The sequence below is a fragment of the Urtica dioica genome, chromosome 1 (assembly GCF_054948205.1).
Source record: "Urtica dioica subsp. dioica isolate 48M chromosome 1, U.dioica_male_clone48M_v1_H2, whole genome shotgun sequence".
NCBI lineage: Eukaryota > Viridiplantae > Streptophyta > Magnoliopsida > Rosales > Urticaceae > Urtica > Urtica dioica.
In genome coordinates, this window is record NC_142756.1 from 7,250,287 (window position 1) to 7,275,072 (window position 24,786).

At 34.0% G+C, this 24,786-nt stretch overlaps 2 protein-coding genes across 3 annotated transcripts; both read right to left on the reverse strand.

The window, feature by feature from the left end:
- Positions 1-10,692: 10,692 nt before the first annotated feature.
- Positions 10,693-15,395, reverse strand: APG5 (autophagy protein Apg5 family). Of its 2 annotated transcripts, XM_089609729.1 has the most exons (8): positions 15,170-15,395; positions 14,981-15,105; positions 14,283-14,349; positions 13,125-13,214; positions 12,624-12,711; positions 12,364-12,507; positions 12,033-12,161; positions 10,693-11,183 (listed from the first exon to the last, which is right to left on the reverse strand). In XM_089609729.1, exons 1-8 carry the CDS (start codon positions 15,266-15,268, stop codon positions 10,819-10,821), a joined length of 1,107 nt encoding a protein of 368 aa, XP_089465855.1. In that variant the 5' UTR covers positions 15,269-15,395; the 3' UTR covers positions 10,693-10,818. The 2 variants fall into 2 exon arrangements, with proteins under 2 accessions (XP_089465855.1, XP_089465861.1); XM_089609735.1 differs by lacking the exons at positions 14,283-14,349; positions 14,981-15,105; positions 15,170-15,395 and adding an exon at positions 13,559-14,212.
- Positions 15,396-22,312: 6,917 nt separating this feature from the next.
- On the reverse strand, positions 22,313-23,445 carry LOC149406895 (uncharacterized). Its single transcript, XM_089625634.1, has 4 exons — positions 23,316-23,445; positions 23,039-23,173; positions 22,852-22,938; positions 22,313-22,656 (listed from the first exon to the last, which is right to left on the reverse strand). The coding sequence occupies exons 1-4, from the start codon at positions 23,442-23,444 to the stop codon at positions 22,495-22,497; spliced, it is 513 nt and encodes a 170-aa protein (XP_089481760.1). The 5' UTR covers position 23,445; the 3' UTR covers positions 22,313-22,494.
- Positions 23,446-24,786: the final 1,341 nt, after the last annotated feature.

Below are 24,786 nucleotides of genomic sequence, written 5' to 3' on the forward strand. Positions count from 1 at the left end.
TAGTTCATGAGTGATTAAGTTGTGAATGAAAACTTATAAAATCAAAGCCTCACATGGAAAAGCTAAATCAATGTGAAAATAACAAAGTTTTCTTTTCTTAAAGTGAAAATCATATAAAGCTAAGTGGCTCTCTCGTGTATCACAAAGGTGCAAATTTCAGCTTATAAGAATCATGAAACAATGTGTGCGTCGATGCAAATGTCAAATGCAATTAAATAAATTATCAGGTCCAAACACCGAATTTCAGTGAAAGTAATCGGCGAATTTCCAAGATTTGACAAGAAATTAACAAACCAAATGAAATTGTAGCCACTCATCCACCCGATTTTGATCTCTTGTCTTAACACGTACATAAATTTTGAGAGGAAATTTTGCTCTTTAACATTTCTTACCGAAAAATAGTAAATAATAAATAATAAAAAGATATGTAGGAATCAGTCGCTCACTAGAGTTTGCCTAAGATCTCGCATTTCACAATAATTTAAAAATAAAATAATTTTTAAAAAAAAAAAAACTATTCATGAATCTTTATTTTATTGGAAGGAAAAGATTTCATGCTGGTTACGTCATTCGTTTAGAAATCAACGCATATATATATACCTGTTGCATTAAACTATGCGCCAGCCAGTACTTGAATAATTAAGCTTTCAATACTATAAATAAATTTGTGCATTTAGAATGATTTCATATAATTAAAAACTCCATTCATAATTTTGGGGGTAATGAACTACTTTCTTTGCTTGGCGCAACAGGAACAATCCTCGGGAATATATACTAGAATTTTGGCTAAACCTAAATGGAGTACTCCATTTCGGTAAATTCTGTTATTGTTCATGAATAAAAAAAATTAAAACTAAAATATGCTCTAATATTCATAAGAAAAAAATTAAAATTTCCAAAATAGTATTGGAACAAAACCAGAATTCTATGCTCCTCGTTTCGGTACCACTTTTTTGTGCATAACAAAATAGAATACCAACTTGTTCCGATTCCGTTTGCCCAGATTTAAGTATAATTAGCAGGGAAATATGATGGTTGACCTTTTTGGGATTTATTGACTATTAGTCGATAGATTTTTTTCGGACTATTAATCTTTAGTTGATTCCGAGTTCGTGTCGTCGTGGTTGAATCGTTGGTTTGTTGTAGTGGAAAGGTTTGACCATACTCTTCTGGGAGGGATTCATGGAGTTCACGAGGATAATCTCCCTAAGAGTTTGGAGGAAGTTTGAGCGAGCTCTTGATTTTGGACAACCTTCATTCTTCTGTTTTTATTTTATGTATGTTTTTCTTGATTATTGGTAACAAGTATTTTTACTTTAGATAAGAACCAATTTGTGATTGTGTAAAGAATGAGGAAATTGTGATAGATTATAATAATTAAGGGTTAAATTTATTTGGAAACAATTAACGCAACACGCATTCAGCTTTCAAAGTTTTTTTTTAAGTGTTAATTCTCATTAACTTATATATTTATATAGTGCTATGACCAAAATTGCTGAACTTAGTTTGTTGGAAATTAAATAAATAAATAGTATTTATTTACATGTGTATGGCTGATTTTGTGGCAACAATTTGAGTGGGTTCCACTAATCGGAATTGAATAATACCAAGTGATACGGATTCCTCGTAACGAGGGCTATAAAATTGAATATTTGTTTGCCAAAATCGGACCTAAGATGAATGAGAAATTGATGCTCAAAGTAGGCTAAAGAAACACAATTGTTGTTGTGTTGTGGAAGTGAATACCAAGAGTCCCAGATTGGTTGGGGATGTGTGTTGTGGTAGTGTTTAAATACTATCATCTTTCTTTAGTGGTCAAGCAAGTGCAAGAGAGGAGAGTGTGGGTGGGTTATCTCTTAACCCCTCGCGCGCGCGCACACACGCGCCGCCGCCGAGCCGCGCCGGGCTGGGCTCGGGGTCGGATTTCGGGAATTGTCTCGGGCTTTCTTTTTATTGAAAAATTCACTTCCGGTTTAAACCTTTTGTCATGAGAGGTAAAAGGGCCACCTTTACTCTGTGGAGTTAATGTCTTCAAGGCTGGAGCGTTTGAAAAGAAAACGTTGCATGGTGTGCGTTAAATGGCCGGTTGTAATGGCCACGTTAAGAGCATTAAACGACTTTAAGGCTGGACGTTTTCTTTGGTTTTCAAACCGTAGCCTTGGCCTATTTATAGAGGCTTCAGTTCTCATTTAGAATACACAAGAAATCCATTTTCCCCACTGTTCCCGAGCTCCCTCTTTCCCAGAAAATTTTTCTTCTGTTTGTCGTGGTGATAGTTTTCGCTCAGGTTCTAGTTCGCCGAGAGTCAAGCCTATTGGTGCTAAGCTTGCCTCTGTAGTCATTGTATCCTGGGAGGCTTTCGCTCAAATAGTCCAGCATCCGTGGGAGGGCGATAAAAAGCTTCAAGGAGACCGTCCAACGGGCCTCGACTATTTTCCCCGATTTGTTTTCCGGTTCTAAGGTTTAGCCGGTTTATTTGTAATTGGTTTTACGTGTAATTTTTCTTCCATGCAAACTGTCTTTTATTTACGTCAATATTAATATAATATTGCTAACATAGTTTTCTATGTTTTTGTTGGTGTAACTTCGGATTATCACAGGGAGGACATAAAATTTCCATTTGATCTTTTTAAATGCTCAACAACATTTAAGAGTCGCTTTTGTACACAGTTTCCACTACGGCACAAACAAACCTTTATAGAAATTCACATCGCAGCGAAAAATATACATCGTTGCACGAGTATTCTTATTTAGCAGTGATTTTCTACAACAGTACAAAACTGTTTTGGAAAGTTCAAGATTCTACAACGGTTTATGTATCTAACGTTTTAGAATCTTGGTCTCTGGACTTTCTACAACGGTTTCCATACCGTTGTAGAATCTTCTACAACAATATGGAATCGTTGTAGAATCCTTTTGCAACGATTTTTTTCCGTTGTGAAATCTAATATTTGTAGTGGTGTAAGAAATTAAATTCTAAGTTTATTGATAGGCTAAAGTTCTAGCGTTGTTTTTGAAGGGTAACCGTTGAGTATGTGATTTTGAACGGTTGATTTTCATTCGTGACCATGTTCTTTAACATTTGACCGGTCTTAATTTTTCGACAATGTTTTTTATATTCTCCAACAGCCCTCGTCTATGAGTTTATCGTTTCTCATAAAATCTAGTTCTCAAGATTTATGTTCCGTCCTACCAGCATTTGTCCTACATGCCTGATATTTGGTTGTATAATACATATACATATATATATATATATATTATATACATACATACATATATATATATATATATATATATATATATATGATGCAAAGCTCCTAGTTTCATCATGAGATATAAAAGAAAAAAATACCATGCTTGTATATCAACTCATGTTTTTATATATGATCATCTTTCTTTTAGTTATTGTAAACTGAATCTATTAGTTATCTGACAATTAATATATCTTTTATTTTCATGAATAGTTATAGAACAAAATGTAAAATGTCTTGCGACTTGTAATATGGTATTAACTCTTACAGGTCACAGCCACATCGGCAACCTCTTCGTAGAAATCTATCGGGTGGCACGAGATTAGTAAACGATAACATCATTATTACTCTCGTCTTTTTCCTAAAATAAATAAGATGACTAAAAAAAACTTTGAATGGTGTACGGATCATTTTCAATATGCATGTGTCGGCGTCGCCATTATTTAGCTTTCCCTTAAAGAACTCGTCGTTTAGCCTCCACACTCATTTGGTAATCAGTATTTAGCAGTAACATGATTCGCTAATAAGGACTCGTAACGTAACATCAAAAAATGCAAAAACCATGCATTATCGTAGTAATAGCTCTAGTCAAAAGAATTTTTTTTTTTACAAAACCTTTTTTGCGCGTGATTAAACAAATCATACCGATCTCATCCCCCCCAAAACCTATCCAATTAGCAATAAAGAGAAACTTTGCCAAAAAAGTCCAAACGGGTTGGGCAAGAAATATATTTGGAGCATATAAATGTCGCATGTAAAAGAGGCTTGTGGGGCTTTTCTCTCTCCCCAAATGGACGTCAAGCGATATGGGCTACGTGGTTTGGAAAGATCTTCCATTGGCAGAGAATAAACCTCTCCCATATAGAGCTCCATTATAACCACATGCCTAAGGCTAAGGCTAAGAGAAAATAAAAACTTCATGACAACACATTGATTGGCTTGGCCTAAGTATTGACAAACATTATGAGACATTCTAGAAAGCTAGACCGAGCCCACCACATCCCATCTGTGTTGCATATGCTTTGTATACTTGACTTTAATCGTAGTAATAATACGTTGAATTTATAATCACATAAAATATGAATATAAACGAGTGTTACCCTATTGGCGATTTCTGTAATATTAATATATATATATATATATATATATATATATATATATATATATATATATATATATATAGATAGAGAGAGAGAGAGAGAGAGAGAGAGAGAGAAAGAGAGAGAGAGAGAGAGAGAGAGAGAGAGAGAGAGAGAGAGAGAGAGACTAGTGGCTAGGTTTTTGAGGGGTCCATGAGATGAACATAAACTTATCAATATGTCTCCCATATGCCTCCCCGAAATCCAAAAAATGGAAACAAATGAAAATAAGTTTGTCTGGAAGCGTTGCAAATTGGTCACAGTACGTCTGGATCTTGGCAGATATAGCACCAAATCAATTATTATTATTATTCAGGATATTGTGACCTAGTTAATCGTCTTCTTTTGTATCATTAAACTTAGGTTTTGAGTTTAGTTTCTTATTGTTAGTACGCTGGTCAAGTGTGTTGCCAATAATAATGGCCGTATTATTAGTTTTAAATTTTCGGAGGGGAATTAGTTTTCATGCATGCATGCATTCGATTGACAGTTTATCTTACTGTAAATTGTATTTAGATTATTAGAGTGATGCTTTTGCTGATAAGTTTTTGACTAAAGGAAAATTTGATATACTTGCGTTTCTGGATTAGTAACTAGTTTCAGATTATTGTTGTTTAGTGATTCATTTTATTTCCTTCTATTTGCTAATTACGTCCAAATATATCAATATTATATTAACCCTTGAACTTGAATATATATATATATATATATATATATAGGGAATTTAACAGTGATTCATTTTCTTTCCTGCTATTTGCTAAATTACGTCCAAATATATCAATATTATATTAACCCTTGAACTTGAATATATATATATATATATATATATATATATATATATAGGGAATTTAACATTTTGAAAAATGAGCAAGTTGACTAAACTTTTTAGGTGCACTGTGGATGCCAAATATATTTTTAAAAGGGACAATGTGCGACAATTAATCCACTAAATTTAGAATTCATTAATAAATAAATTATAGATATATTCCATTGGTTTTACTAGTATTTTCTACGAGCATGGTTAATGGAGTAATTCTTTAAAAAAATATATATATATACTTCAAGAGGACAAAATGTTGTTTGACAGGTTCAAATAATGGGGAAGATAAATTGTGGCATTAATAGAAGGAAACATTTTGGTACGTTTGGAAGAAGAGCCTATTCCACCTTGTCTTCTATTCAATGAGCCGATAGTTACACATTTGAAGCAGACCGGATGATCAAACGGTGATGTATGGTCTATTTAAAAAAATTATTATACCGACAAGCATAATAAATAACAATTTAGGAGACGCCAATTCGTGCTTGTCCCATAATCATGTAGTGTCTTGCTGTGTTTATAAAGAAACCGTAAAACTCAAACTTAAAGCCGACCATTTGTTTTAGAAAATTGAATGTGTTTAAAAAACTCAGACTTAAGGTGAAAATCTAAGAAGAGAAAAAAAAAATACAGCTGGAAGATGATTAAATTTTTACTATATCGAAGAATAGATTATGATATACGTGAATATATTTGACAAGGTTTTATACGAAAATTCAAAAAGTGTATACCAATCCATCAAATTAGATTTTTCGGACCTGATCAAACCCATTGTGGTCACCAAAATTTGTGGTTTACTCCCTTTAAAACTCAAGTCCGAATTCGGCTTTTTTCTTATGAATAAATTATCATTTGAGAATCTAAATCGATATTCTATACTCTTGTTATATTTATGAACTAGCTAAGAAATCATCATCAACTGTTATGTTGTCGTTTTTTACGATGTAAAATGTAAAAAAAAACACCCCAAGAATTAAAAAAAAAACGACAAGCCCCAAGCCCATGAACAGAACGCTTAAAGTCAAATCCTGAGTCAAACTCTCGAAAGATGTTCGGCGAAATTATTCGAGATCACATCAACGAAGCACATCTCGAGATGACATCAACGAGGTAATTTACAATGGCTCGAGATCACATCGACGAGTTATATCTCAAGTCTACGAGATAATTCCCGAGTCCACACAATGACTCGAGACCACGTTTAAAAAGACATATCTCAAGACCACGTCAACGGATCAAAATCTCAAGTTCACACGACAATCAGGGACCAGATCTAAGAGACATATTTTGAGTCTTCACAGCGGCTCAAAATAAAGTCCACAAACTCACACGCCAAACTCCGGACCAACATCCACAAAACACCTCTTAAGCAAGTCCACAAATGAGACTCTCTAATTAAGTTCTCAAGCTCATCTCATTGGAAAAACAATCATGTCAAAAACATGTGAAAACACTTGAAACAAGCTCACAAACATGGACCTTCAAAGCCCCGAAATGACCCTCCAAAACACGTTGAAACTCTATTTTTTTCTCCACTTTGGTTGCCAACTTGAAGCCCTTGCTACCAACCCTCTCATTGTCGCTAACCTCCATGTGGTCGCCAACCCTCCTAGCCACCAACTCCCTCTTGGTCGCAAACGCCAACTATCATTTATGGCTGCCAAGTACACTTCGTTGCCCGCTGAAGATGGCCGCCAACACCTTGCCGCAAAGTGTTGATGCCGCCAACTCCACTCTACCTTGCCATCAACCACTTGATGCCACCAACTTCCACTTTGACGCCAACACAAAGTGCCTCCAACTCGGGTTTCCGCCAACCCCAAACCATGTCACCAAGATACCATACTGCCAACTCAAAATGGCCAAATGCTCCATGGTACAGCCAACCACAATGTGCCACCAAAGTTTGTCGCCAACTCTCTTTTCTCACCAAGAGTTTCCTCCAACTCTCTTGTGCCACCAAGAGTTGCCGCCAACCTCATTCCACACGGCCACATCATGATCCACAAGCCTCCAAGGCTCAAACCAAGTCCCTCATGTGCCTCCAAAGCACTATAAATACTCATGTCATTAATTCTCATTTCAAGGTAAGTTCTCTCAACTTGTCAAAACTCTACACAAATGACACCACAACTTTCTCTCTCTCGAAATTATAGAGATGAGCATAAATCGTTCACTAAAACACAATCCAACACGACTAATATTGAGCGACGGAGAGCCGAGGGAAAAATCCCTCGCATCCCTCTAGATTCACGTATTCTTGTGCTTAGTTGAATGTGTGAGGATTCGAAAACTCGGCGAGGAACAAGTAGGACTTGTTGATCTAAGAACGACTCGGACATCCGAAGACTCGACAAGAAACGCAAAGAGCACTATGACGTGAAGACTTGGAGAGTAGATCGAAGGGTTGAAGGAGAGGATTCAAGAAAAGTTTCACGGATCGAAGATAAGGTTTCGAAAGAGGTTTCACGGGTTGAAGACAAGGTCTCAAGAGAGGTTTTACAGGTTGAAGGTAAGGTATCGGAGAGAAATTCAAAGGGTTGAAAACTCGAAGAAGTGAAAACCCGATAACTCAGCGAAGAACGCGAAGACACGAAGATTCAAATATCCGAAAGCTCGAAAACCCAACGACCCGAAGACTAAAGATCCGAAGAGTGAGATGAGTGGCACGAATACGAGAGACACGAAAGAGACTCATCGATAACACCAAAATGACGAGAAGAGAAGAACTTCACTACGACTAACCTACGTGCGCTCATAGGGTCCGGCCCTAGGTCGAGCCACGGACGGTTCTAAATGTTAATCCAAAAACGCGATTAACACCAACATCTACTAGTAATAGAGAAATAAAATTCAAGATATATATCAAATAAAGGTCCATAGGTAAATAGTCACATTTACAGTTTGATATTGCTAAATAGTCAACGTTTCGTAAATATTAGGTAAATAGCTACTTTTATATATTTACAGACGTAAATCTTAGGTAAATAGTCACTTTCATTTATTAGGTCACGTCATCTTTATGGTAATATACTTAAGATTTATGAAACGTTAACTACAATAATTTCAAATGTTTAATTGACTATTTACCTAATTTTTGTTATTAAATAATTCATATCAAACATGTTCAATTAATACTTTCCACTAGAGGAATATAAATGTTGATACAAAAAAAGGTCTAATTCAATGTTTGGTCAATGGTTTGCTTGCACTAAAAACCTGTTGAGCTCAACAAAATGTCTAGCCCTATGTTTGGTCAATGATTTTGAAGTCGTTTATGTAGTGTGAGAGTTGTGACTAATGTTGTGGTGTCCATGTTTCTGAATTTTCGTTGCTATTGAAAGGTAATTGAATTAAAAAAAAAGGTAATTGAGTTATTATGGGCTAATAAGTTATTTTCAATTACATTTTAAACAGTTGATATAGTAAAAAAAATAACTGTTTTTCGTAAATTTTTTTAATATTAGTCGCTGAGCCTCCTAATATTCAGAAATAACCATTTTCAATAACAGTTAAATATATTTCAATAACAGTTATACAACTTTCAATAGTTGTTGATCAGATTTCAATAACAGTTAATTAGATTTCAATAGTTGTTGATCATATTTCAATAACTATTGATCAGATTTCAATAATTTTTAACCAGATTTCAATATCAGTTAACTAGATTTCAATAGTTGTTGATCATATTTCAATAATTGGTGATCAGATTTCAATAATCATTGACTAAATTTCTGAAACACGAGGGTATTTTTTTTCCGAAAAAATGATTATTAGTGAAATATTTTAAAAATATGAGTTAAATATAAAAAATGACGCATGTTTTAAATTAGTTATGAAATTTTCCCTTTTAAAATCGTGGCTTCGTTCATATTCCTTTTCATTTGATTCTCACAATTGAAAGATCGCATTTTTTTACTAGTCCTCATTCAATTCGACTTATCTGATGGTCGCTTTGCTCAGTTCATGCTCTTCTATAAAATTAGGTTTCTTGTTTTATATGGGATTGGGCATTCATTGCTTATTTGGAACTTTGATATTTTACTAATCATATCATTTTTGTTCAATTGTAGAAAAACGAAAACTATTCACTAGCATCTTCATTCTTATTGAAAGATGGAAGGTTTAGTTTTTGTTTTAAATTTTTATTTTCATAATAAAATGTTGAGCGCGACAAAAAAGTATGTCATGCTATTTTTTTCTACAAAAATAAAATAAAATAAAAATTGTTGGCAAGTCTATGGCAGAAATCCAAATGCGCGAAGGTTTTCTGCGACATATTTTTTTTTACACAAAATACGATTTGTGCGCGCCCGTTAGAAAGATTGCGTGACAAATTTTGTGTCCTGAAAAACGTCGTGCTAATTGGCGCTAAAACATGTCACGTAAGCAAATAAATATGATTGGACTGAGCACAATTAAGAGTTAAGACCTAGTAAATGCAATTAAGCATAATTACCAACGTATTTCGACTCAATAAAAAAAGATATTACATGTAAACTATAACCATGATGAATGAGATTGTTTTGTGTCAGGAAGCAACTAATACAGAAATAAAGTATACAAAAATAATTTTATAAAGTGTATTTGGAAACCATAAGTAAATAAATGTGAAATAAAAATAATATCCTCAATCATACTAGAAGTTAAATGAATGTCAACACTCAACATCATGTATGAGCTACTATGACTCGCATAATCATATCAACACTCAACATCATGTATGAGCTACTATGACTCGCATAATCATCATAATATAAGTAGTATATGTGTGTGTGATACTTGAGTTCTCACTCCATTCGAAAGTTGAATGTGTATCAAATTATCAATAATAGATAAAATAAAATAAAAAACTATCAGCGTTTCAAATCCAAAAACGAACTATGGTTTGATATAAGCCATATCAAAAAAAAAAAATCTATTAATTAATTTGACCGTAGAAGCCATAATTTAAAAGATGTGACGTTATGTTCAAATTACTTTCTAAAATACATATTTAATTTAAAACATAATATTAAAATAGGATAATAAAGAAATCTAAATGTGTACGCTTGAACCTAGTCCTAGGTGAAAATAGAATCTCTAGACAGTAACCAACTACCCTAACCAACCAATACCTAATGCAGAACGTTTATATATAAACAAAATTGTATATGCATAAACGATGAATGTATATACAGAATACAGATTCTCGGAAATATATATATTAGTATAATAATGATAAATTGAGGGGTGTCACGTCCCCCCCTGACCCCATGAGAATCGTCACTGCATGTAGCCGGGTTGTTAGGCTAATTATTTAATTGTTTAAACCCTTTTGACCCCATTAAAAGGCAATTGATTCTAATTGACAAATAATTGTATAAAACCATCGGATATAAACACAAATGATTAAAGCGGATGGGTAGCTGATCATATGCTTGGATAATGGTGATGTCCTTTCGTGTGTACGTGTTGGTGTGTTCCTTTTTTTCCTGATACCAACACAAAGTGATTTGCTATTTTATTATACAATGTTAAAAGTTCCTTACAGAACAAACAGAAAAAGACAACGAACAAAGAAATCATCAAGGCATTGAATGGCTAAAGGCTTCTTTTCTATACATGTTCATACGGAAACCGTATTCGATCTCGGAAATTTCAAACAGACACAAATATGCAGGAAATAATCTGGGTTCATCAAATTGTTTGCGACCCACGAGAAGGGTATATCCAGCTTCGGTTCGATTCCTTGGATTCGAACAAGCTTTATCTCGGCGGCATCGCCACATTCACGGATCAGCGATTCGTCGTGTTCACTTACTATTTCGCCCCCGTCTTTATTGGTCTTGTTGCCGCTATCATCTTCAGAGGAACATCTCTGTTCCTCTTCACTTTTCACTGTCGTGGAGGACTCTTCGGAAGTTGACGAATTTACCGGGAAATAAATTTGCAGGACGCTTTTTACCGCATCTTGTAAGCTGTAGAATTTACCTGTGTTCAAGAGAGTCGGCAATAACTTATTAGTCTTTGTACTTTTTGTTCCTAGTTTGTTACAGTGTTTCTCGGACTTTCTTACGTTCCTTGTCCCTATAAATTATATTTGACTAGAACGATAGTATAGCCTCCTGCTTGGACTTAGGATTATACGAGGAAATCATTTTCAAGAAAAAAAAATGAGTGAAGATCAAAATTGGTTGCATCCGTAGGAAGTCAGAAAACTTAAGGACATGTGAGAATCTTTTGTGCAGAAAAATGACGAGTACAAAAACAAATTGAGTGAAAATCAGTATTATTTTAAAGAAAATTATAAATTCAATATTTTTGCTCCTTTATTTTCGATGTATTGTTGAGAAGGAAAAATATATAGACAAAATGCGACAAGGAACATCAAAAATTAATAAAGATAAAATTTACATGTACAACTTTTGGCGAAAAACACAAATTAGAAAAAATCGATAAAAAAAATTACATGTGCTATTTTCTTTTTATTCTAACGTTTCTAAATATTTTTGAAGAAAAAAATAACATTCCAAGCTTCATTATATAACTTATACCATATTTTCTGCAAGTACGTTTCCAATCGATGTTCGGTTCTAATTTTTATTCCCTCACACCAAACTTAGAAACAAGTGTTTTTTTCATTTTTCATCTTAAAGTCCACCAAGTAATTCTTCCTCCACTCCTTTTCCACTCTACCAAAGGTAGGGTTCACTCCAGAGGTTACACAGTAGAAAAATCACAGATAATAAACAAAAAATTTGCCACATTTACATTTGCTTAATTATTGAGTCCATATTAGCCACAGTCACATATAAGTGAATAACGAGATAGGCTTTTTACCTTCTTGAATGTCAACGGGTTGGTTTATATAAGCGATTTTGTCCCAACTATCAATTTCTGGTGCATCTTCTAATTCATCAATTTCCTCGCCAACACTCCACAAGTACAACCGCACCGGTACTCTACTACCTTCCCGATTCCAAACAAATAAATCAGTAAACAAGATCAAAGTAAAAAAAAAAAAAAAAAAAAAAAAAAGCATTCGAGTCTCGCATGAACCAGAAGGAAAATAAGTTCAAAATTCAATCCCATTATGAAAAGCCCAATACAGCACGAGGATAACGAAAGAGACAACAGAAATCACAATCTTTGTAATTATAACTTGACTGACCTCCCTTGTCTTGTCTTGACACATCAGTCTCGTCCAGACCTTGCCTTGGTCTTGACGAGACTGAATCTAGTTTGGCAGAGAATTCATCTGGTATCAACCCAAGCTTCAGTTTGGACGAAACACGTGTGTACGCTTCCAAATTACCTGCAATAAAATTCATATTACGTTTCGCAACGAAAGGACTATCTTCCTACATTCTCATAGGGAGTTACGAAGTCGTTCATGTTACAGTAATGGTGCCATTATTCGTGGGAACGCACCATGTAAGACAGAATGCCAAAGCTCCACTTGATCCGCTTGAGACATGTTCATTACGTTCTTGCAGTTTCCGTTGATAATATATGCAGCCTGTGATTATAGCACTTTAACTTTTCAAAAAAACAATGAAAGTACGTAGCACGATGTATTTATCTGCAAATGTACCATCTCACACATCACACCATACATACATGCTTTAACTATACCATCCGCTAATTAAGATATAAATTCCGATTTTATCTCCTCTCTAGTTATTAGTGACAATAGCATGTATAAGAATTATACATGCTATATCTACATCAACATGACATCAACCATGACATGGTCATCATTACAAAGTAAAAGATGAAAAAAGAACAAACGTCAACAAGCCACATAACATTTATATCCCTTTTTTCCCTCTTATTGACCATAGAACCGGTAGAGAAAAGATAGCGAAGGACGAAAGTGAGCATACAAAAGTAATTTTACTGATACAAAAGAAGATACCAAGAAGAACCAACCTCCTTTAATGAGTTAATGAAGTTCCATTTTACAGTATCTTCACCTTCACAGGGAAGTAACAAGTTAGCTGGATATCCCGTAAAATGAACCTGCATAGTCAATGTCTTCAAATTACTATCAAACTTTACGTTCTTTTGCATAACATCGAAGATGGTTTACTTATAGCGATCCAATTTTAGAAAATAACACCGCAATACAATATTATCCCAAACTTCACGCTTTTACCAAACATTAATTTGCAGCTGAAAAATTAAAATGCGAGCCACATATAGTTTTATTTAAAAATTGAAGTCATTAAATTCGTAACACGCCAGTCATCCGCATAATATTTAAAGTATATAATTCTCAAAGAAACAAAGGGATCAAATCAAATACGTAGATATATAAAGGGCAGCGAAAACATAACTCTCTGTTCAGCAGGCTACAAATTTACCATAAATATAGCCACAAGGGCAACAAAAACATCATTATATTCCCCACAGCCTCCATTTCCAGCCTCTTCGGAAAGTATTGTATTTCTTTCTAGCGACATAGCTGTTACAGAATCTCCAAATTAACCTACATCTCGTACTTAACCCAATATAAAAGACAGGGAAAACACATCGTCACATCTCACATACCAATCAAGCTCAATCCAAATTACGTAAGGACCTCAGCTGCAAGTTTCTACGAATAAGGCAATGAGCTAAGTTTTTTAAAACATTACACGCGTTAGGTTTATCCACACAGAGACAGCAGTCTAGAAACATAGCCAAGAAAGGTTTCTTAACTATATTAACAATGAGTGTGTAATTTGCCAGCAAAAATAAAATAAAACCTTCACTTGGGAAGGAATGCGTATTCCAACTACAGAGGAAAAAGAAGAAGAAAAAAAAAAAGCACGAGAATTAGCTCTTAAAATTTCATATCTTGATGTTTAAGACTTTGTAGAACTTATAACTTCAACCAATACTCTGCCAAACTAATTTTTATGTCTAATAGTTAGCTCAAAAATTTATTCTTTAGTTGCAAGACTATTCGTAGAGAAGAAAATCTGGATTCTCACACTGTCTGTCACTCATACACACACGCAGACATCAAAGCGCGTGCACGCGCTCACACACACACACAGTTGAATGATATAAATTTAAATAGCAGATAACATTGATGGCATTTACCGTCAAATTCCAGGGTCTTTCTGGTTCTGCACATAGAAGATCAAAAAGAACCCCAGTCGGTATATACCTAAGGAAATCACAATTAACTTGAATTACAAAAACAAGGAGAGAGAATAGAACCCGGTGAAAATACGTGAATATCACGGTGTGGAAAGAGTAAAATATCAATCTTCAAGGACTAAGTGGAAACAGATGCCAAGTCAAATGGCTGTTGTTTTCTTAAATTCACAAGATGATGTAATATCTCCAAGGACCTAGCATCATATTTTTTTTTTTCCAGGGAGTGAGAATCAATCCAACATGCTACCAAACAGGTTTACTAGTAATTTTTCTGAGGCCTCGTAAGTCTGGATCGCATAACGAGTGTGATTCTACAACAATTTAGAAAAATCATTCCTTACTTAACTATTACAATCCTGGAAATCCACTTCATTATATTGTTCACTCTAACAATATAGCAGTCAAAACTGATCATCTCACGAGACTATCTATTCCTTTATCCACAACCACTAAATCCTGCCCAAGAAAGTCCTCTCGATTTTATCGCCAATTCATTTTCTCTTCCAATCCATCTCCCTAAGCTATCCACTTCCTGTCATTGCAAAATTTCTATACTGTCCAATCTCTCACTACACATCTATGGCCATACCAACAAAACCTAGATTCCAAACTTGATGAGAAAAGCAGCGAAAGCATACCATTTGAGAGGCAAGCCTTTGTATTCAAACCAAATGGTGTCAGCCCCGGGAGGAAGTGTAGCACTGAAATGAGGTTTAATTTGCGAAGCCAGCAATGGCAGATATCCCAACCGAGGAGCTAGAATCTGCAGAAACGGAAATTAGAGGCAAATCTCAAGAACAGCAAAGAAGTGAAATGATGAAACATACTATGGCTGGTGGAGGAGGAGGAACAGTGGTGACTTGGGATTCGTGAAGATGAATCTGAAGCGGAATCGCACCCTTCCATAACAGCTTTTGCGGTTCCATGATTTCAATCTCCGATCACTTCTTTCTTCTTCTTTTTTCTTTTCGTTTATTGGTCGGCGATTTGTGTTATTTGACGGGTTTCGTATAAAGCCGGTTAAGGCTAGTTTTGAAAGCTGACGACTTTTTCGTGAGTCACGATTTTTTTTATTTTTTATTTTTTTTATTTTTACATTTCCATAAAAAAAAAAAATAAAAAAAAAATAAAAAAAAAAAAAAAAAAAAAACAAAGATAAAAGTCTCTAGACAGATTCCTTAAAAAAAATGAAAAAAAATAAAATAAAAAATTCTCTGGACACATCTTTAATTAATAAGAGAAATTGCTTAATTTGCCACCAATTTCATAACATTTTCCCACTTTGTTGACATCTTATAGTGAAGGGCAAACATAGATGTCAACATTGTTGACATAGATGGTGGCATTTTGGGAAAAATTAGCATTTTTGTGGAAAATGGAAAAATGTTATGAAATTGGTGGCAAATTAAGCAATTTCTCAATTAAAAATCCTATTATTTTATGACAGGGAGAAACTGATAAATACATAATCCTGAAATTAGGATTCATTAATACCTTTTATGTAATATATAATATCGTCATATAATTTAGAAAAATTACACTAAGCCACCTGAAATTTTGACAATCAAGAAATAATCATAGTTTCAATATTTTTGAATTACTAGCCATTCTCACTATTTTAGGCATGTTTTGTTTGTTAATTTTACTAGTTTGTCCTTACCATCATAATTTATTTTTTAAAATACTAATATGAAAGTTTTTATTTAGTCTTTAATTGGCGAGTTTTGTAACTAATTAAGCCTATTCAAACCTAAGAATTTCATTTTGTCATACGTTTCAGATTTTTTTTTTATTTATAGCCATTCTGCTTATGTGGCACATTGTTTATACCATTTTTACCCGTATTAATTAGTTAATATAATTTATTTTCGAAATTAATAAAATCTAATTTATTATTCAAAATCCCTAATTATTAGGATCTTTGTTATCCCTCTCTCTCTCTCTCTCTCTCTCTCTCTCTCTCTCTCTCTCTATTTATCTCTTTCTCTCTCTCGTCACATTTTTTAGCCATGGACAAAAGTAAAAAACATAAAAAGCGCAGTTAATAATCGTTAATAACTATTAATAGGTTTCTGCTTTAACTAATAGTCGGTAATAACTATTAATAGGTTTCTAAACCTATTAACAGTTATTACCGACTATTAACTGCGAGATGCTTTTTTTTAACCTCTATTGTGGCTAAAAATGCAACAAGAGAGAGAGAGAGTGAGAGAGTATTTAGGTGTAGATAAATTATTTTTATTTAATTTATTTTTGGTAAAGAATTAAGGGAAAAAATAAGGGTAATTATGTCTTATCGCATCAACGATTAAGTAATTATCAAATATTACTAAAACGTTGGCTATTTTACAATTCTAAGTTTTAAAAAAGTTAGTAAGCTAGAGCGCCTCATTATTTTTTTTCTTTCTCTTTATCAGTTTTTTTCCCCTTTTTAAGAGCTAACGCAAATATGTTAGTTTTCACATCAATTGATTTATCAATTCTAACATATATAGGGCATGTAGTTTTTAAGTATTTCAATTTAATTAAATCCAAAAGATACATACTTGTATAGTTATGGGCCTTATGGCTAATAGATTTTTTTTACCGAACAATGAAGGGAAATGGCCACAACTAGTAGTGATTTGGAAAGTTTGGACCAAAATGTTGTGGTCCATGTTTTTGGACAATTATACTACCAATATGTGGAGAGATAAATCTTTGTTACCCTCTTTGCCCTTTAATTTTTAATTTTGTTCATTTTAATCCAAAACTTGCTCATAAAGCCAAAAAAGCTATCACCTCTCAGAGCTCTCTCTCTCTCTCTCTCTCTCTCTCTCTCTCTCTCTCTCTCTCTCTCTCCTCTGTTTTTCTCTCTCGTTCATTTTGACATACAAAAAAAGCTTATCTTTTTATGTTGGTCGTCCTCGCTCACCACCGACGAGCTCGAGCGCGTGAGCACATGAGGATGAACCTTGTTGAGATTCAGCACATGGCTTTGTTTCTAAATCACGACGTTGTTCATGGCCGCGATCCGGTGGTGAGGCAAAAAAATCATGGCCGGAGATCTAGTTCAGGTATGTGTCGTTCTGGGTTTGTTGGTGCCATTACCCGCCGTCTCTGTGTTGTTTGTTGCTAAGTTTGTTTGTGTGTTGTTCTTCGTGTTTTTGGACATTTGAGTTTTTTTCGCGTTCTTGAATTGTAGATATACATGTCTACAATCTCTGAAATTGTAGACTGTCCACGTCATACGTCGTTATTGTAATTGTAGATATACATGTCTACAATTCTTGTAATTGTAGACATATAGGTCTACACCTTCAGCTGTTGTAGTATTAGTCTACAACAGCTGAAGGTGTAGACCGATATGTCTACAATTACAAGAATTGTAGACATGTATATCTACAATTGGTGTAATTGTATATATACATATATACAAATAGTCTCATTGTAGATATTATAAGTCTACAGTTACTACAACTCTAGACGTCGATATCTACAATTGTTGTTAACTGTAGACTTATAAGTCTACAATTTATGACAGTTTTTATTACAATTATACATACCAATCTAAAGTTATTCTGATTTTTGAATTTTCTTATTCAGGTATGAGAGTGAACATATTTGTTGTATAAATGAGAGACAAGCCTCCGACATACAGATCACGTGCCGTCGGTAGAAGAGACGGATACATTCTCAAGGGGAAGAGCCTATTCTTAGGAAGTGTTCGCGATGTGGAGAAGTTGGTCACAACCAGACTACATGCAACAGTCCAGTTCATTTGTCCGAGAGGAATGGATGAATTATTATAGTTGTATGTGTTTTTGGAACTAATTTCAGTTATTATAGTTTAATGACTAATTATATGTCTTTTTGAAACTTGGAGTGTATTTCAATAATGGATGAATGACTAATTATATGTTACAATTTCAGTAATTTATGTCTTTTTTACGTCTTTAATTCCTAAACATAAATGACAATAGTTGTTCAAATTGTTGAAATCTCATTAGTCAATGATTCGGGAGAAGCTGACGAGCTTAAGGTTCGTTATCGGGATTCACTACGAGTCGGTTCAGGGGTTCGCGAATTTAACGAGTCTTAAATAAATTAAATGAATAATCCTAAAAATCATACAAACCGAGAATTCTGATTTAATTAACCAAAATTTAAATTCTCGAACATTCTTAAATAAATAATTAATAATCCCTGAATACAATCTCAAATCCAAAAATTAAAACTCGAGTCTAACGCTATAAAGCGATAAACGACTCACGAGTGAGATCGAGCTTTAAAATCTTTTTCTGAATTCACTACTATTCGGCTTCGACGCGCTCAGTTTCCGCCGATTTTCGCTCGCTTTGACTTGATCTGCGACTGAGCTGTGAAATTCATAAATGAACATCGAGTCAATTTCTAAATTACTTAACTCGTCACAAAAACCATATTTCAATCTCAGAATTAACTAACAGAAACCCGAGCCCGAACGAAATATCAAATCTCAAATTTCAGAATTCCCGAGGCTCAGATTTTCTATCACAAGACACTAAACAACAACAACAACAACACATTTCAGAATTCCCACCCAAAAGAACCACACGGCCAAAACGTAAAACACTGCCAAAAATAAGCAAACCAAGCTCACGGCCAACCTTAGCTCACGGCCAAAAACACACGAGCAAACCAAGCTCACGGCCAAGACCCAATCCAAAACAACACTCGTCCAAAACCAAGAACAAACCCATAACCAGAAGAATCATCACCGAAAGCAATTCAAATCTTCAATTAAAATCATCAAAACACGTTCACAACCAAAACCCCCAAATCAAAACCTAACCCTAATCAACATGGATTCCAATCTGAAGAAATCTCCTCACCTCTCTATGTTCCTGAAATCCGGCCTCCTCCACAAGCTCTCTCTCCCTCCCGGCGTTTCTCCTAGCTCGCGGCGGCGCACACTTCACGGCGGTCGAGCGCTCGAGGAGACTCGGTGGTCGCGCACCTGGGCTCGTTCGTTGGCAGCGATCCACGCGAGAGAGCTAATCAAGGAGAAGATGATCGGAGTGGTCGTGGTGCGCGTCCAAGCTGGGCCTCGGCGGCAGCGGCGTTCTCCCTTCTCTCGGCCGGCGCGCGCACGGTGGAGGATCGGTGGCTGTGAGTCGTGCGATGGAGGAGACTCGGTAGTGGCGCGCGGGAATAGGAAAGGAAGAAGGAAGGCGAGGCAAGATGGCGGTGATGATTTTGGGTGGCCGACCGGGAAGAGAGCTTGGATGATGTGGTCTGGAATTTTTTTTCCTTGCTCTGTTTGCTCTCCAATGTCGCGCGGGTGAGGAGAGAAGAAGAAGAAGAAGATAACGTGAAGAATGAAGAAGAAGGGCAAATATGTACTTGCTCACTTAAGCAACTACTAAAAGTGTCCAAAACAAGAAACTCTATATTTTGGTCCAAATCATTGAATTGAGTAGTAGATGTGGCCATTTCCCAACAATGAATCATACGATAACTTTTTCTTTTAAGAAATTGTTACTAAGTAATCCTAAAACAACATAATTGAAAAAAATTGCCATATGTTAATTAAAAAAAAAATCAAAATCGTTTATAAATGGATTTGTTTTTAATAGTTTTTTAGTTTGTTTGCGAACAATTAGCCATATTTATTTCCAAAATTTAAGATTTAAAAGTTGCTTATTTTTTAAAAATAACAATAAGCACGAGAGTTTTTAAACGAAAATGTTTGTTTATTATTTTATTTGTCTTACAAATAGTCATCTTTAAGCAATATCAGTTTTTTTTATACAAACAAAGTTATTTTTTTCGTTTTATAACAAAATTAATGAGTGTAATAGTGGTATTGTTTGTTTACAAATAAAAGTGTTTTTTTAACGTAATTTTATATAAAGTGAATTTTTAATTTTGCCATAAAAAACTACAAATTGAACAAAGTTAATCTTTTGAATATTAATTTTGATTTTTTTTTTTAAATAAACGAGACAGCTTTGTTTCAAACATATGACATAAAAAAATGAGCAAAAGGTTCGCTTTTCTAATTAGTTGTTCAGCTAATGCTTGTGATACCTGAGATAGCTGAGTGATAATTACACACTACCTCCTGTGTGGAGGTCGTGGGTTCAACTCTCCCTGCAGCAAAGTTGTCTTAAAAAAAGATACTTAATGCCTCAATTATCTTAATCAACTAAATGTTCATTATTCATCAAATAAAAAAAAAAAAATTAGCGATATAAGCCACATAAACATAAGTGTTTGCGTTTTAGCCAACGTTTTGTAAATTTTTTGTAAATAGCCAAAAACTGTTGGAAATATTTCGTAAATAACCATATTTTCTAAAAATTTACTCTGCATTTTTTGTTATTTTTATATGACTATTTACAAAAAAATTGACGAAACGTTGACTATTTCAAAATTCTAACATTTCATATGGTTAGATAGTCACTGAACCCAATAAAAAAAAAATTATTTAAAATAGCAACGTTTTCATTCTTTATTTTATTCAGTTTCAGTCATTTAGTCAAAAAAATTAGTGGGTAACTTAGACAATTTATATTCGTTAAATGGGCTCATTGGCTATTCATTTAAAACTATAAAAACTATGGCTAGTTTGTAATGTCAAAACTTAAAATGGTTATATACCTTATAATTTATAACTATCCTCTAATTGTTATATACTTACGATGATATGGTTTTAAAATTTTTTACCATATCCATATCTACTTTTTTTTTTTATATGTACAAAAAAATTAATGTAAATATGTCCATAAAAGTGTCACTTACTCATATATCAATTTGATCTTAAGATATCTTCATAAAGTTATAAATAAATATATATATATATATATATATATATATATATATATATATATATCTCTTTAAATATCTATCACAAAACCCAATAATTTTGACTAAATGAAATTAAATAGTATCCGGATGTGTTTAGACTAAATTTTCCCAATTTATTTTAGACTAAATATCCCGGAAAAAAAAAATCACCAGTTTTAATGTTTGTGATTTAAAACTCTTATATTCACATTTGTTGATATTTATGCATTGACTTTTTTAAATGGCCAAAAAAATTAATGAGGTGCTTGTCTATAAATTTTGTGATTATTCATGACGTGAACATATAATCGGTGTTGTCTAGTTTATAAAGTTCGCTATATTAAACATATTTATGAATTAATTATATGATGCGTAGCTCTTTCTTGCATGAAAATCGAATGAAGTCGAACTTACACTCCTTTTGCTCACTTATTGTTGCTTGTGTTCAACTTAGAACATGCTTCTTGTGTCGAAACGGTCGGACCGCCTGCGTGCCACTAAGTCTGGCCGGACCCAACTCTAGAAAGGCTCGGGTCGGGCCTATGGAAAGGCCAAAACTAGGCCCCACGGATATTAGGCTTCGAGAAAATAAACTGTAAAATTTACTTAGAAAACGCGGGTTTCCTATTACGAGAAAATAGTTTGTTAATGTAAAATCACATTTATACACCACACCTTTTTTTTTTTTTTTAAATAATAATAGTACAATTATTTAGTTAGATATAATGATTTTTTTTTTGTATATATAAAGTGCAATTGTTTTAATTAAAATACTTTTTTTTTTTTTTTTTTTTTAGTTTTCAGAGGTTTCAATTTGGGCCCTTTTATGTCCGTCCCGGACCCCAAAGGATTGGAGACATGGTTTTTTTTTTTTTTTTTTTTGGTCGGGGCTTTGATCGGAGACATGATTTTCAGCCCAACGCAACCCAAAGAGTTAGACAAAATGTCATTTCATATTTTTGCACCTAAAACAGCTTAAAGACCTCGCTTATCTTGAAAGCTTAGAGTAAGACAGACTGATCCTCCCAGAAAGAGAACCCTCTTATCTTATAGTCACCGTCGAAGAAGTTTAAGGGAATTCATGCAACTTTTGTTACCGGGAGTTGGTAGGTAACCGATCAAAAAGCGCTCCAAAAAAGAAAAAATTAGTTTTGTATATGGACTCAGCAAACTTCTCAATGAATATTTACAAGAGAAAAATATAACCATTCTCTTTATGTTCTGATGGCAACAGGAAGTCTCAAGCTGATTTTGTCAGCAGCAAACTGCGCAATAGATTTTAAAAATTCAAGATATAAATAAGTAAATATAGCCACAGAAAAGATCATCACCAGAGTATTAGTTATTGAGTTGATTTTGCTTCTCCTTCTTCAGACACACGAGCTTGTCTGAAATTGATTAAACCCGAAAGTCCTCGTCCTCTTGCGAGTTGTTCGATCTCTTCGATTTTTTTCCTTATAAGTTCGATCTCCCTCGCCAAATCTTCGTCTCTTTGCTTCATTGCCTGATGATGATAGATACAACAAAAGAGAGGTTCAAAGCACAAATCAAATATCTGCATTTTGAGCACTCGGCTCAAGGTTGATCAGGTTTATGACATGTAAAATCAGAGCAAAACTTCATTCCAAACAGCAAAATGGATTCTCAGAAGATAATAGCACAAGTTTGTCTTCAATTTAATTTCCTATGATCTGAGAACCTGCAATTCCTGTAATCGGAGCTCCTCTTTTCTTGCTTCGGATCTCGAGCTTCTCTGGACCTCGAAAATAACCGCCGCTCCTGCAACCTAAGAACACAATGCCGCCTCGTAAACGCACAACAAACACAGAAAAGCAATGGCATCGAAATGTAGCGCCGATCGTCGAAATCGCAATCGAAAAGGTTACCGTGAACACAAAGAATTCGCCGAGAAGATCCGCGGCTGCCTGGACAGCTCTCTCCTCGTTCAGAGGGCGAATCGCGACATCCGTGGCGTGACTGTATATCCGTCTTTGCACTTGCGTTTGGAATCGGTGGTTTGCCTGAGAATTGAGTCAATCAGATCATTCAATGCCTAAAGTTACACAACGCAACAGTCTGAAAACTCAAACCCATGGAAAAAAGAAAAAGAAAATAAAAAATCAGAGTTGAAGAAGAAGAAGAAGAAGAAGAAGAATAAAGAACCTGAGCGATTCTGATGATGAACGTTCTGAACTTAGGGTGTAAGCCAGCCTCTTTCTTGAGGCGATTGGCGATGGGTTTGCAAATGGTTTTCAGGGCAAGCGTGCCTAACTTCACTACCGGAAGAATCATCGCACCCACAAATGGGATTGGGTATTATACGGAATTAATGACCATGACGAACCATTTTTTTTTTTTTTTTTAAATCAGAAAGAGATGACGAACCAGTTGAGACTTGAGACCACAGAGTTCGCTTTTGCTTCTCTTGCCTCGGAGGAGAAGCTGCACTGATTCTTGATTTTTGCTTCTCTTTGATTTGGCTTTCCCAAAAAAAAATAAAAAAATAAAAAAATAAAAAAATAAAAAAAACATTTCAAAATTAAGAAGTAATATATATAGGAAAAATAACACATATATACCCTGTATTTTAGTGAAACGAAAGTAGGAAAAAAACAAAGATATAAAAAAGCAAAGGGGCATGAAACCGGAAACACATAAGAACTCTTGAATGGAAATGAAAAAGAGATGTATATATACCCTGTGTTTTAGTGAAATGTCGAGTTTAACTTTTGGTTTTCAAAAATGTCGAGTTCATACCTTCTGTTTAACTAAAATGACGAAATTATACCATCTGTTTAACTAAAATGACGCAATTATATCCTAAAATGGATAACAATATCACAAATCTCTCTTTAATTGATATTAACTTTTATATAAGAAAAACCGAATCAAATCGAAACCAGTACCCTAATTTTCAAATTCCCAATTTTGAAATAAAATTAGCCTTAAATTGAAATTAAATAATAAAATTCATATCTCCCAATAGATTATTTCATTCCGTGTTCGAATTGCAACTTTAAATCCTTGATTATATGTTCGAATTTGTGATTTTGATGACTACCAATTGTCGATTTTTACCCATTTGCATCTTTTTGTGTTTTTCACGACTAAGAGACTGTTGTTTATTTTTTAGTTTTTAAATAAATTACATATATGACGTGAATGAATAAAGATAATTGGTGTTTATATATAAATATTATAGTCAATGAAAATTCAATAAAAAGAAGATTTGTGGTGCTGTTGTCTATTTCAGGGTATTAATTACGTCATTTTAGTTAAACAGATGGTATAATTTCATCATTTTAGTTAAACATAAGGTATGAACTCGACATTTTTGAAAACCAAAGGTTAAACTCGATATTTCACTAAAACACATGATATATTTGTGTCATTTTCCCATATATCTATCATATGAAAACTAAACATACTTATAATCAACTTCAATTTTATCCTCCGAGGAGTTCACCTCTCTCATTTTTTAAGCCATCACTTAAATAGATCACACTTAAAATTATATTGAGCTAAAAAGTGACATTCATATCGTTTCGATTTACTATTTTTTTTATTAAAAAAAAAAATCGTTTTCAGACTTTTATATGATTTTCAATATGTTTTTTGTAAAAAAAATGTGATT